Genomic DNA, 14,542 nt, shown 5'->3' on the forward strand with positions numbered 1-14,542 from the left:
ACACACCAATCCCAGTGCCTTGTAACGACATTCTTACAGTAGAACGAACACAGGGCTAGAGAAGCAGAGCAGGAATGACAATCTGTGCTTGGGAAAACTGCATGTGGCCCTGCATGCTAAATCCTGTAGTGTAACTAGGAGTTTACCAGTTACCAGGCAGCCAGTGAGGGAAGTACCAGGCAGGCACAATGTGTAGGGCACATGGAGGTCTCAAAGTTTAAATGGGCATAACATATTCAAGATGTGGCAAAAACTAGGTCCCATCATGGGGAACAATGGGAGATGAAGCTAAGGAGGTGGGCGGGGGCACGATGGTGAAAGAGCTTGCATGACATGCAAGGGCCTTTCATTTGTTTCCTGTAGGCGAGGAGCCAGGAAGGTCTTTAGAAAGAAAATGCTGGTAGAAATGGGGAGAATTTTCAGGAAGAGACCAAAAGCTCAGGCAAGAAATGAAGAGGACCAAAAGCAGGGGAGTAAGGGGGAAAACAAAGGATGGATTTCAGATGCAGAAGTGGCCACCACGGTGGGTGATGGAATCCATGGGAAGGAGGAGGGGCAAGATCAAAAACAACCTGAACAACAGGACAGAGGGAAGAGACTCTGCCCGACACTGCACTAGGTGTCTTATAAACATAAATATTATGTCAATGTCACCATTCTGTGAAGCGGGCAGAATTCACCCCATTTTACAGATGATGTTCATAAACTTTAAATAACTTCTCTAGTCACACAGCTAGATTACAGAGTTAGGCTTCAAACCCAGGTCAACATTTCAACCATTATACTATATGGTAAATCTAGACAGAGATGGGTGGTATGCTGTTTTGGATAATGATCTAGAATTTAAGGCAAAATTCAGAACTAGAGATATACATTTGAGAGTCATCGCCACTGGGGTGGGTGAAGCCACAGATGAGGCTAAGACTGTCCAGCAAGAAAACAGAGGCAAGAACGAAGCTGGAAGAACATTCACATTAGAACAGGAGGGAGCAGGGGCAGGAGAGCTGAAAAAGGAAACTGAGATGTGGTGATGTCAAGGGAGAATCCTATGAAGAGAACGTTGTGTACTTCAAAAAGCTAGAATATGACCAGTATAACAAGATTTGCAATTACAAAGGCTTTGAACCAAAATGCCCTCACCGCTGTATTGGTGGAGGCAGACAGCAAGCAGTAAAGAGCAACAAAGGGCACGGGGATGGGGTTGAGATCCTTGAGGAGCTTGGATTTAAAAAAGATTACCTTGGCCGGGCGCAGTGGCTCACGCCTGTAATACCAGCACTTTGGGAGGACGAGGCGAGTGGATCACGAGGTCAGGAGATCAAGACCATCCTGGCTAACACGGTGAAACTCCGTCTCTACTAAAAGTACAAAAAATTAGCCGGGCTTGGTGGCGGGCGCCTGTAGTCCCAGCTACTTGGGAGGCTGAGGCAGGAGAATGGTGTGAACCCGGGAGGCAGAGCTTGCAGTGAGCCGAGATCGCGCCACTGTACTCCAGCCTGGGTGACAAAGTGAGACTCCATCTCAAAAAAAAAAAGATTACCTTGAAGTGTTGCAGACTCTGTTGCCATCCACAACCCATGAAGGAAGAGGGCCAGGCAAGATGGTTATACAAATTACTCCAGCTGCACTTAGCAGCTTAGGCTCAGAGAAGGAGAAATGGACATTGGAGCGGGGATTGGAAGTGAAGAAACTGGGCACTGAGAGAGGGAATAAGGGCCCTAAGGACTTTGGATTCTTCTAGATGGAAAAGCTGCCCTTGCTGGGGCGCTAGTAAAGATTTTTTTAAATCTCAGTAATTAGAAGGGCCCATTCGGCATTTTTAACAAAAAACAAAGCCAGGGTTTACTTTTGTATTATGTAAAAAGGATCTGATTAACAGATAATTGATGTTAACAAGTTTAATTCAAAAAGAATAAACTGTTTTTCAAGTACCACAGGCACTGCTGGAACAGGATGAAAACGGATACACCATTTACTAATTACTCCTCACTCTTCAAATTGATTCCCGTAAAGACTTCTACTTCGCAAATACTTTAAAATAGGCTGTGTACAGGAAAGAAATAATAGCATGTGTATTTGTATTTTATTATTCAGACTGGCTGCCATCCCAACTAGATAAAGGAGGTTTTACTGGGCTGTAATATCTAGCACTTGCATGTTTTCAGAGCACTCTAAACTGGTTTTCTCCCTCTTCACAGGATCAGCAGGGAACACGTTCCCCATTTTGCAGGGAAACCAAGGCCAGGAGAGGTGAAGCGGCATACCCCAGGTCACCACTCAGACCTCTTGCCTCCAAGTCCAAGGCTCTTTCCTCTCCCAATTCTCCTGATCTGTGACCTCCTGGGCATTCTGGCCAATCTGCTTCCCTCTGACTTTGCAGACTGCCCTGATGGAGCTACCACAAAGGCAGGTGGGAAGCCTGCAGTCTCCTGACCAGCCTGTGCTTCTTGGTTCTTACGCAAGCCAGTTCTTTCTGTGAAATATTTATCAGCAGCTCTCAACCACCAGGTCTATGAGGGTCCCTATTGTCCTTCAGCCAAGGCTGCTCTCTCCCCGAGACCCCCGCCTCACCAGGAGCACAAGCATACACGCAACTATTGCAGGAAACGTAGGTTCTTCCTGCAATACAATTAAAGCTGCTAACATTTACTGAGTACCCACTGGTGGTTGTGAGGATGAGGTAATGTATGTAAAGTTTTAGCATAGTCTGTGACAATGTATGTAAAGTTCTTAGCATAGTCACTATGTTAAGAGGTAATTATGTAAAGTTCTTAGTCACTATGCTAAGAACTTTACGTAATTACCTCATCCTCACAACAACCCAACAAAAATTCTCACCCCTATTTTACAGGTGAGGATATTGAGGTTCAGAAGGGCTAAGTGACTTGCCCAAGGTCATCCAGTAAATTGTTGAGGTAGTATTCATAATTCAAGTCTGTCAGACTCGAGAATCCACTTTATTTTTCCTCTGCTACACTGCCCTGGCTCCCTACTTTACAAGTACTTAAGAGATCTAAAGCAAAGTGGAAAAGAAAAAGTGAGGCAAGACGGAGGGGCTTTTACATTTTCACCGCCTGGCTCCCAACCCAGACTCTGGCAAGGCTAATTCCATGATGTTTCACTCAGCAACAGTCCCACCAACCAGGAGCCCTGGGGAGCTGACCAGAGTCAAAAGGCTCCCTGGCAGGCTTGTTCTGGCAGCTGCCCAGTCGACTTGTGCTAACACAGCAACAGGCACAGGAAAGGGTCTAGAAAGAGTGGAAAAGCACCAGACACTGAACCGCTGCAGGGAGAGAAGTGATTCCTGCCGTGCTCGGACAGCATAACCCTATACTAAAGCCAACACCATCACAGGGCTGGGAAGAGACGGGGAGAAGTGGTGGGAGCAAAAAGCCCCAAGCACGTCCACTCACTCATGTGTTTCAGTGAACTGTGACTGGAAGGCCAGTCAAAAAGAGGGTCACTGCCTCCAAGGTGAATCAGCAAGCATGGAAGAAAACCAGTCTGTACCTTGGTTCATTCCAGCAACCCTGACCTGTCTATACCCACATCCACATAAACCTTGCTACCTAATGTCACCTGAGCAGAGGCAAGAGCACATATACTATCTTACAGCCACTGCAATGACCGATTTCAGCCAGCCTGTGGGAAAGAAAGATCTAGCTGAGAATACTAATAGACTTGCTAGAGGAAGAAATTCAGTGACGACGTGCTCTTGGAAAGAAAAGTATTTAAAAGGGGGCACAATCAAAGTGAGACTGGAAGAAGGGAGCCACTTGGATTCCGAAAGATAGGGCTCTCTCGACCAGACACCGAGTGCAGGCCAATGGGTGGTGACAGGGATATTTTAAAAGATCTGAAAATCCAAAAATGTCCATGGGAAAATGTGTTTGCTATTATTTCTGTAGGCTTTCCATCCTCACATTTTTCTTAGGTTATTAAGCTGTCTTTGTACAGGATGCCCAAAAGGGTTTTGAGGGAAACCAATTCTGGGATCTAATATTTGTCACAAGTTGATAGATCGAAAAAAAAGCATATTTCTTAGGTGTCATCAGAAGGAGGAGGCAGTTTGAGAGGTCACAAATTGGCAGCCACTGGGTCAAATTAACCCCACAGGTAGGTTAGCATGCTTAGAATTTTGTAAAATGAACTATCAACACTTAAAAATCAGAAGGTTACACACACCAGACAACCCTGAATTTCTAGCATCTTTTCTTTTTTTTTCTTTTTTTTTTTTAACACTCTCTGGAACTCTTAGAACATCTTTTAAAAAAATTCAAAAATCTGGTACCACTGGATGAGCAGCAGATTGGAAGGTGAGTCGCCACTGCCCCCTTTCGGCAGGTCTGTACTTTCTGCCAGCGTGGTGGCGCATTTGTCACCTGACCTCTGCGGGCACCAGTGTTTGGTTTAGCCCAGGGAAGCGATTGCAGGCTTGGTAATGCCCAGGACTGCCATAGGGTGGCAGCACTGGTGTGCCAATGAGGCCTGCTCATCAGCCAGAACCAGAAATCTCCTTACTTGGTAGCTGACAGCCTCTCCCCAAGCTCTATCGGATTTGTTCCCTGCGAAGCAACAGCAGCTCATTTCCACATTCCCACTAGGCCTCAGTGACCTAGAAGAAGCCAACGACTCAACCTGCTCCCTCCTCTCAGGCCACCACCAGGTCCTGGAAGGTACCTCCAGCTGGCACCTCTTCACAGCTGGCACCTCTAACTGTTCAGGAACTCCACCCTCACCCACCTGTGAACATCATCAGGCCTCAGGAGAGACAGTCTAAGAAGCAGGGCCAATACCCACTCCCTTTTAGAGGCAGATTAATTCACGAAATGCTCAGTACTGCCCTGTGCTGACTTAAACATCAGACGGCTTCAAGAGGCAACAGCTTCTTATGCTTCTTCCTGCCGTCTGCTTTTACTCCCCTCACAGCCTTACCAGCAACATCTTAAGTGGTAACATTTAGTAGAAACTCCTAGAGCCCTTTAGGAAAGACATTTGGTGTTATGCATGAGATCCTCAAAACTGCTCATTTATCCCATTTCATCCAAAGTGACATTTACTATTTTTACTGTTTATTCCAAAATGCAGGAAAAGCTTCATATAAGATATTCATTGCAGTATCTAAACAAGTGAACCACCAGAAACAATTGAAATGTCCGGCAATATGGAAACTGTCCAGAATAAACTTATGCCATACTCCCACTTGATAGACAATTATGTTGCTATTAAAAACAACTACAGCCGGGTGCGGTGGCTCATGCCTGTAATCCCAGCACTTTAGGAGGCCAAGACAGGCGGATCACAACATCAGAAGTTCGAGACCAGACTGACCAACATGGTGAAACCCTGTCTCTACTGAAAATACAAAGATCAGCCAGGCGTGGTGGCGCGCACCTGTAATCCCAGCTACTCAGGAGGTTGAGGCAGGAGAATCGCTTGAACCCGGGAGGCAGAGATTGCAGTGAGCCGAGATCACGTCACTGCACTCCAGACGGGGCAATACAGCGAGACTCCATATTAAAAAAAACAAAAACAAAAAAACTACAGGCCGCCAGGCACGGTGCCTCACACCTGTAATCCCAGCACTTTGGGGAAGTTGAGGCAGGCGGGATCACTTGAGGTCAGGAGTTTGAGACCAGCCTGGCCAACATGGTGAAACCCCCATCTTTACTAAAAACACAAACACTAGCCAGGCGTGATGGTGCACACCTGTAATCCCAGCTACTTAGGGAGCTGAGGCGGGAGAATCACTTGAACCCAGGAGGCAGAGGTTGCCTTGAGCCAAGATCACACCACTGCACTCCAGCCTGGGTGACAGAATGAGACTCCATCTCCAAAAAAAAAAAAAAAAAAAAAAAAAACTACAGGCCAAGGCCGGAGGATCGTTTGAGACCAGCCTGGGAGACATAGTGAGACCTGGTTCTACAAAAAATAAAAAAATTAGTTGGGCGTGGTGGCATACTCCTGTAGTCCCAGCTATTTGGGGGGCTGAAGTGGGAGGATCACTTGAGCCCAGGAGGTCAAGGTTGCACTGAGCCGTGAATGATGACCACACAAAATGGAAAAATGATAATGTGAGAAAAGTATATAAAATTAAATGTACAGTAATAACTATCTTTAAAACCTATGCAGAGAATTAGTAAAAGACAACAAAATGTTAATGGTTGTTATTAACGAGCTGGGAACATGGGTGCCCTTTTTAAAATCCCTACCAAATTTTCTTGAATGTGCGTATATACTTTTATAGGGAAAGGCGTGTGCGTGTGTGTGTGTGTGGTCTACTTCCATTTAGACTTGAAGCTGCTAAGGCCAATTGTAATGATGGTAAAAAGGTTCCTAGGAATCTGTGCCTCCAGGGTTCAATGCAACCGCACTAGTAAAGCAGTTTCCAGGGCTCCTTGGCACCCTTTAATACCAATGTTATCCTGCTCTAAAACACCTGTACTTGCCTAACTTCTAAGAAGACTCCCAAATACCATCTAGATGATAAGATTCGATCATTATGGTTCTCAGATACCACTTTAATCAAGTTTTGCACTCTACAGTGATGGGGGTAGATGACGGGGACTGTTTTCAAGCAAATTCACGAGGCACATGTTCGTCCCTGCCCCAAAGTGAACAGTCTGGGCTTCCCAGAACAGAAAAATGCTTTCCTTCCCAGGGGAATCCCATTCCTGAGCTGACAAGACAGATTTCAGTAAGAATGAGCACAAAGGATAGGGCAAAACAGTGAAGGGAGCCAGGTGCATATTTGAATTCTTCCCAGTGCAGACTGGAACTAGACATGCAGGTATCCCTCCTAAAGGCAACACCCAAATCCCAGCCATTCCCACTCGAGGCCAAACCGCCTGCCCACAGAGATTGATAGCCAACGTTCATCTCATAACACTCCTCCCAGCAGTGCACCAGTAAACTCAGATGCCTGAGTGCTTGTGGCCACCACACAACAGATGCGGCCTTCCTCTTCACTGGCCCTTTGGCTGCCGCTGGGTCTGCCTGGACATCAAGGAGCAGCCAGTATTTGTGTGGCTGTGTGGTGTGGGAGGGGCCAGAATAAGCAACAAAGCCAATTAGATGTGGGTTCTGGGGCTCTGTCAACATGGTAGCAGGACAAGTCACCGCCCACAGTAGGACCGTAGGGCCCTGTGTCCTCCATCAATTCTTCTCTGGGCGGTTTCTGTTCAGCACAGCTTTCGGGGCAAATTCTAGCTTGTCCTTAAGGCTCACCACCTGCGTGTGGTCCTTGCCTAGAAGCTCATCCAGCTTGCGATCCTCTCGGCGCTCTGAGATGCTCTTTTCCTCCTCCACGGGCTGGGGGTCCTTTCCCCTGATGAACCATTCCAGGTGGTAGCCCACAGCCCCGACCACGAAGGCAACAGGGAATGTGACATAAGGAGCATAGGTACGAACCACGGTCCAAAACACAGGCCACATGACATCTGTGGAAGAGCACAAGGCAGCATTAGAGAGAACGCAGCATCACCTCCCACCAAATAAGAGCAACCCACTAGGGCTCTCCACTTACCAGGCAGCCTGGCACAATGTTTTTTACTTTTTGTTTTGTTTTTTTTGTTTTTTTTTTGAGACGGAGTCTTGCTCTGTCACCCAGGCTGGAGTACAGTGGTGCGATCTTGGCTCACTGCAACTTCCACCTCCCAGGTTCAAGCAATTATCTGCCCTAGCGTCTCAAGTAGCTGGGATTACAACTAATTTTTGTATTTGTTTAGTAGAGACAGGGTTTCACCGTGTTGGTCAGGCTGGTCTTGAACTCCTGACCTCATGATTTGCCCACCTCGGCCTCCCAAAGTGCTGGGATTACAGGCATGAGTCACCGTGCCTGGCCAGCCTGGCACAACTTACTGAGCACCCACCCCCATGCAGAGCAATGCGAGAGGTGGGTCCCTGAAATAATCTAGGAAATTTCAAAAGATTCCATTGTTAGGGAAGAAGGAGGAATCTCCAGTTTACAGACTGTAATCTTTGACAAGTGTGCACCAATATATGACAATGTTCCCCACAAGGGGACCTCTGAGCCTTACCTAATAGAGCGTCAAGCCCATTGACCCCAGGCCCTAGTTTGCCAACATTTCAAGAAGGGAAAAAGACACCTTTCTCTGCTCTATGAAATTTCTCCATGAGCGCAGCCAGCCACCTTTTCCCCATGACACACAATTCTACAATTCTCCACCATATGAAAAGTCGTTCCTTTTCCTCATGTAAAGCATAAGGAGTATATTTAAACAGTCAAATACATACTGTGTTACCTAATTATTCTGGATTTTAGGTAAATAGATAATGGTTTTATCCTATTTTGAAACCTGGCTTTTCTAACAAGGGGACAAACCTATACTTTACAAATCTGCTGACTAAACCACTTTCAAAGTATCCTATCTTGGCTAAAGACGGTGGCTCACACCTGTAATCCCTGTTACTCAGGAGGCTGAGGCAGGAGAAATCACTTGAACCTGGGAGGCGGAGGTTGCAGTGAGCTGAGATTACGCCACTGCACTCCAGCCTGGGCGGCAGAACGAAACTCCGTCTCAAGAAGAAAAAAAAAATTCCTGTCTTCAATGAAACCCATACCGTCGTATTTACATAAAAAGCTCCTGAAAATATCACAAATCATTATACATACTCTGGATATCACAGAACTTGAAGATTTACTGTGAAAAACCACTGTACAAGCCCTGGCCGGGAGCTGGGGCGGGGGTAGGGGGGCAGGGAGAGGAGTGGAATTGTCTCAGGGCCTCCTGAAATGAAGTAGGGCAATGCCAAAGTAATGTAAAAACACACAAATTGGGTCACTCTAATGGCCATTCTGTCTCAAATGATTATTACATTATCAATTATCAAAGATCATTCACAGTTATAACACAGCTACCATGTATTGAGCACTTATTACATGCTAGGCCTTGGGCTAGCCACATCGCATGCACTCTCTCTCTTAATCCTCATGTCCACCACGTAAGCTAGATACATAACCCACTATCAGAGGGTTAAGAGACTTGCCCAAAAGTATCCACTAAAAGGTCTTTCTGTTTATGCCCCTGTAGGTACTTCTCCAACACTGCTATCTCTGATCTAAAGTGAACAATCAAAACCTCACCAAGGATAAGATGATTCTCCCCCTCTCTCTTTGGTTCCCAATTCTCTTTGAAGGAATCCCATTGTTCTCTGGACGTTAACACTATAAGGCAGCGGTCCGCAACCTATATTTGGCACCAGGGACCAGTTTCGTGGAAGACAATTTTTCCACAGATGGGGTTTGGAGAGGGATGGTTTCGGGATGAAACTGTTCCAGCTCAGATCATCAGGCATTAGATTCTCATAAGGAGCACACACCCGGATTCCTCGCATGCGCAGTTCACAATAGGGTTTGCACTCCTGTAGGAATCTAATGCCGCTGCTGATCTATCAGAAGGTGGAGCTCAGGCGGTAATGCTTCCCAGCTGGCCCACCACTCACCTCCTGCTGTGCAGCCCAGTTCCTAATGGGCTGAAAACCACCACCGGTCTGTGGCCCAGGAGGTTGAGGATCCCCCCAGTAAGGGAGCATCATGAAATTAAAAATAATAAATAAAATAAAAAAATAAATAAAACTGCAGCATCTCCAAGACTCCCCTCCTTATTGTCTTAGCACCAGGCACTATGATGACAATTTACACACAAACTATCACCTGATCCTCATAACACCTCTATGATGTAGGAATGATTAGCCCAGGCTCTTGTTGACACAAAGGCTCACAGACATTATGTTAACTTACCCAAAATCACCAGAAGTGATAGAGCCACTGATTTTGAACCCAGGCCTCTCCAACTTCAAAGTCTACACTCTTTCTAGAGGGAAGAACACACTGCAGAGGTATACGATTTCTGTTCAAATCCTGGATTTGGAGAGAGCTTCCTACAGTTCTTTTCCCATCAGCCTGGCATTTCATTACCTAGAAGAGCTTCCCCTTTCCCAAACCCTGAGATTATACTCAGGGATTTGTGAAATTCAGAGATATAACAATAGTTCAAAGAGGCACCTCTGAAGAATCCCAAACCTAATACTTTTTCATTTTCCTTCCACATTTAAAGCAAGTCCTCTGTAGAAGTAAATGCTTCCCTAAATAGCAACTGTCCAGACTTTCAAATCTGTCTTAAAACATATCGAGCCTGAGTTCACAACGATCTCTCACAGGCAGCATAAAGTCTCTCTCTACCGTCCTGCTCACATTCTAATCATTCCCAAATAAGTCAATTCATTCCTTTATTCAACACTTATAACCACTTGCGCTGGGTCAGGCACGGTGCTGGCTTACCCTGTTTGCATTTCTCAAGACACTTTAAGCTCCAAAAGGCTAAGCACCATGTCCGTCTGGCCCCATTGTGCCCTATCCATCCAGGCACCTCTCCCACCCTGCCTGGCAGAGTGCCCAAAAAAGGTCTGCTGAACGAATGAATGACAGCCCAAACAACTCCCTAGTGTAAAATCACAACAATCTCCACCCACTCTCCTCCAGAAGGTGGCAGGAACATAACAGAAGCCTTTGCTGATTACAGAAACCTAAAGACTCCATCATAATCATCCCCAGACAAGGTATCACAATGAAAGAGGCAAAAGTGTCTGAAAAACACTGTGACGCATATTTCCAGCCCGGCACGGAGGACGTCTGCCAAAAGCATCCGGTAAAAGTCAACTGAGTTGCTGGGAAACCTGCCCCAGTGCGGGGGCCCGGAGGCCCAACGAGGCCAGAAGCCGTAGTCCTAAATTCAAGAACTGCTAACAAGGACAGAGGAGGCCTGAGAAGGTGAAAGAATTAAACCTGACAGTCACTCAAGCGCAGTCCAGGAATGGGAGCGCAAGTGAGGTCAGGGTCCATCCAAATGGCTACCCTTCTCCCTTCTGTGGGGCTCCCGGTCCACTGCCCCTAGCCCACCTCATTCGTGGCCTCATCAACGTCCGTCCTCACTGAGGTGCCGATAAGCCCTGTCTGCGGAGGGCTACTTGGGCTCCCAGACTGGGCACCAGAGCACCCACCAGAGAAGGGGGCTGGCAGGTCTGGCCGGGACCGGGGTGGACCCCAGCGATCACTCCTCCCGTAACTCAGAGGTTACGGGCCTGGACTGACCGGACCTGCTCGCCCGGACCGCGCGCTCACCTGCGGCCCAGCCCACACTCCCCAGTGTGGCCCCCGCTCTCCGCCCGCTCGCCGGGAGCACGGAAGTCGCCGCTCCCAGCGGCCCGCGGGACCTTGCCCTGTGACCCTGCCCACTAGCCGCCGGCTCTCGGAGCGCAGGGATTGGCTGAACTTTAGCCAAAGGAGGGAAGGAAGCTAGGCGTCCGCAACCGGGCCCCACTGCGCTGAAATGGATGTCGCGCCCCCTGGTGGCCTGGAGGTTTCTCAGTGCTGTCGCCACGTGCTTTCTACGTGGAAAAAGTGAAAGATCGATCATCCAGTCATCTTTTTCAACTGATGTTTATTAGGTGTCTTCTAAGACCTAGGTCTTGGCACGCAAAAACAAAAGACATGATCCCTGACCTCAAGAAGCTCTTCTTAGGAAAGTATAATTTAGTGCTTTAAGACCTCTTGGGATCCAGGCTAGCTTTCTAGTGACCCTGGGAACATTATTAACCTGTCTGAGCCTCCCTTCCCCTTCTGTGTAGAGGTAATAACACCCATTTCGCAGGGATGGTGTGAGGGTTGGATGAGACAATATTTGTAAAGTACTGTGGCAGGCACACAGCCAGCAGGGAAATAAATGTGGCTAGTGTTAGTGTAAAAATAATTGAAATATAGTAAAACCTAAGTCTTGCATGACCTCTTGGGTACAAGTATTCACTTCCTCCTCTGTGTCCCCACTGTACCCTATACAGACATCAATTTTATCATATACAGAAAAGTCCCAAAGCTCAAACTTCTTAACGCTCCCACAAGGCCCTTCCCACCTTCATCCCACTAATCTCAGCCTGCATATTTATTTTGCTCGCACATACAAAACCCGGCAGACCACGCTGTTTCACACCCAGTGAATTACTGATGCTTTTTCATCTACCTAGAGTGTCCTTCCCACCTTTTTTTTTTTTTTTTCTTTTTAGTTTCACTCTTGTTGCTCAGGCTGGAGTGCAATGGCACGATCTCGGCTCACCGCAACCTCCGCCTCCCAGGTTCAAGCGATTCTCTCCTGCCTCAGCCTCCCGAGTAGCTGGGGTCACAAGCATGCACCACCACGCCCGGCTAATTTTGTATTTTTAATAGAGAAGGGGTTTTTCCATGTTGGTCAAGCTGGTCTCGAACTCCCCACCTCAGGTAATCCGCCTGCCTCAGCCTCCCAAAGTGCTGGGATTACAGACGTCAGCCACTGCGCCCAGCCGGTTTTTTTTTTTTTTTTTTTTTTTTTTAAACAAGATCTCGCTCAGTCACCCAGGCTGCAGTGCAGTGGCACAATCATAGCTTACTGCAGCCTCGACCTCCTGGGCTCAAGTGATCCTCCCACTTCAGCCCTCCGAGCAGCTGGGACCACAGATGCACACCACCAGGCCTGGCTAATTTTTGTACTTTTTGTAGAGACTAGGTTTCACCATGTTGCTCAGGCTGGTCTCAAACTCCTGAGCTCAAGCAATCTGCCCGCCTCAGCCTCCCAAAGTGCTGGGATTACAGGCATGAGCCACCGTGCCTGGCCATGCAGTGCCCTTCCCACCTTTCTTTACTATGCCAAATTGTGCTCTGGCACAATTTTCAAACTTCAGGGACACCTCCAGAGAAAGCCTCATACACAGACTGCTTACCATGTTAGGCACCCTTCCCCTATTATCTCAAAAGCTCAAAGCTAAGTTCTGGCAGTTAAGATGCAGAAAGGGGAACAGTGTTGTAGGGACCAAGGTTCACTGAAAATCAACTGACAAAAGGCAGATTAATAGGAGAAAAGACATACAAAATTTTATTTTTACGTGCATAGCACGGGGTGGGGGGTGAGGGGGCGGGAAGGGAAGGGTCACAGGAGAATGATTACCCAATAACCCAATGGGGTACAGAAGCTTATACACCCTTTTTCAAAGGGGAAGGGGAGAGATGGAGAATATAGACAATTCTTTTGAGGGAAGCACGTGATTCTTAGGGCGAAAAAATGGACAGAAATTAACTTGAAAATGATTCTCTTTAGAATTTGAATGAGCCCGAGAAGCAGGCATCATCTTGTGAAAAATCCATCCAGGCGTAGTTGCCTTCCTCAGTCTTCTTTTCTGAGATAGATGAGATTTCGCGGAGGGGAGGAAGGCAATTTTGTTTCTTTTGGAAAGAAGTTTTCTTGATTAGATTAGGACATTCTAGAGAGAGTGCCTCCCTATACTTGGGAGAGAAGGTTAGAGGGACCTTGATTCTGAGGCAGCTTTGAAGGCCTCTCACCATGTCAAAGCGCCAGTCTTTGGGGTATCGCTTTCTGAGCCCCAACAGTACAAAGAAATATTTAGGAGACCGTGGTTAGCAGAACCTGTTCACTAACTGAATATGTGGAGACGAGAAGGGAACAGAACTGCCCAGAGTAACTGGCATTTGGCCAGCCAATCATGTGCTAGGCATTGGGGATGCAAAAATGGCTGGGACCAACCTGCCTCCAGAGTTCTCTGACTAAAGAAACAGATGGGTCTACAAAATGTCAATAGAATATAAGAAATGTGATGACAGAAGTATACACACGCAGCACAGAGGAGGATCTTCAGCCCGGCCAGGAAGATTCAGGGAAGGCTCCCTAGAGGAACCAGGCCTTGAGCTGAGTCTTGAGTCATGGCTAGCAGTTCCCTCAAGCAGAATTGCTGAGGGGCTCAGGAGCATAGACTTAGAAATCAGATAGCCATGGGTTCAAATCCTGACTCTTGTCTGCTTATCTCAGAAAAGCTATTTACACTCTTTGTTTTAAAAAAAGACAATAATAGTACCCACTCCTAGGGTTGCTGTGAGTATTAAATCACCTAAATGTGTATAAAGTGCTTGGCATAGTAGTTTGCACCTTCTCAGTGCTCAGTAAATGGTTATTGACATGTTAAGTATTTCCCAACTGTATTGCTCCTTCTGTAATGTCCTATGTCCATTCGTGGCATTACTCATTCATTAAGCCAGAAATCTGAGTGACACCTTCAAGGCGTCCCATCTTTGCGTTATTCTCCAGATCCAGCTTGCAGCATGTATGCCTCCTAAATGTCTCTCAAAGTCAACATCATTATCTCTTACCTGGACCACTTTAGCAGCTCCCTCAATGGTCTCCCTGCTGTCTTGTTGCCCCCTCCAGTCCATGTCCTGTCTTTTGGCCATAGTTTTATCTTTCAAATAAAACTATGAGGCCTCCATCTTAGCCCCCTACCCCCAACTCTATGGGTTCCTCCTGGCCATATCTCCTCCACGCCCTCCACAGCCACCATAACCTGTCACCCTCTCCAGCCTGTGCTTTCATTCCCAACACACATGTGCCTCCACGGCTTTGCCCAGGTTTGTCCCTTGGCCAGAAATGAATTTCTCCCTTCTCTTCCTTGACTACAAAATGCTAATTCATCCTGCAAGATCCAG

At 47.1% G+C, this 14,542-nt stretch overlaps 2 protein-coding genes across 5 annotated transcripts in view; both read right to left on the bottom strand.

Annotated features, from left to right (window-relative positions):
• Positions 1–4,210: 4,210 nt before the first annotated feature.
• On the bottom strand, positions 4,211–7,152 carry LOC126961156 (uncharacterized; the record flags this gene model as incomplete). The annotated part of the gene is made up of 1 exon (XM_050801224.1): positions 4,211–7,152. A coding segment is annotated over one exon (579 nt), but the record flags the coding sequence as incomplete, so codon positions are not given.
• The window catches only part of SMIM12 (small integral membrane protein 12), an 83,647-nt gene continuing 75,605 nt past the window's right edge, over positions 6,501–14,542 (bottom strand). For 2 of the 4 annotated variants that reach the window (XM_050800782.1, XM_050800779.1), the window contains exons 2-3: positions 11,144–11,223; positions 6,501–7,439 (exon numbers count right to left, since the gene is read on the bottom strand). In XM_050800782.1, coding sequence (XP_050656739.1) covers positions 7,156–7,434 — 279 coding nt within the window. In that variant the 5' untranslated portion in view covers positions 7,435–7,439; positions 11,144–11,223 and the 3' untranslated portion in view covers positions 6,501–7,155. Of the gene's footprint in view, positions 7,440–11,118; positions 11,799–14,542 lie in introns of those variants that run through there. The other 2 variants (XM_050800770.1, XM_050800785.1) reach the window with 2 other exon arrangements.

The sequence above is a fragment of the Macaca thibetana genome, chromosome 1 (genome assembly GCF_024542745.1).
Source record: "Macaca thibetana thibetana isolate TM-01 chromosome 1, ASM2454274v1, whole genome shotgun sequence".
Classification (NCBI taxonomy): Eukaryota; Metazoa; Chordata; class Mammalia; order Primates; family Cercopithecidae; genus Macaca; species Macaca thibetana.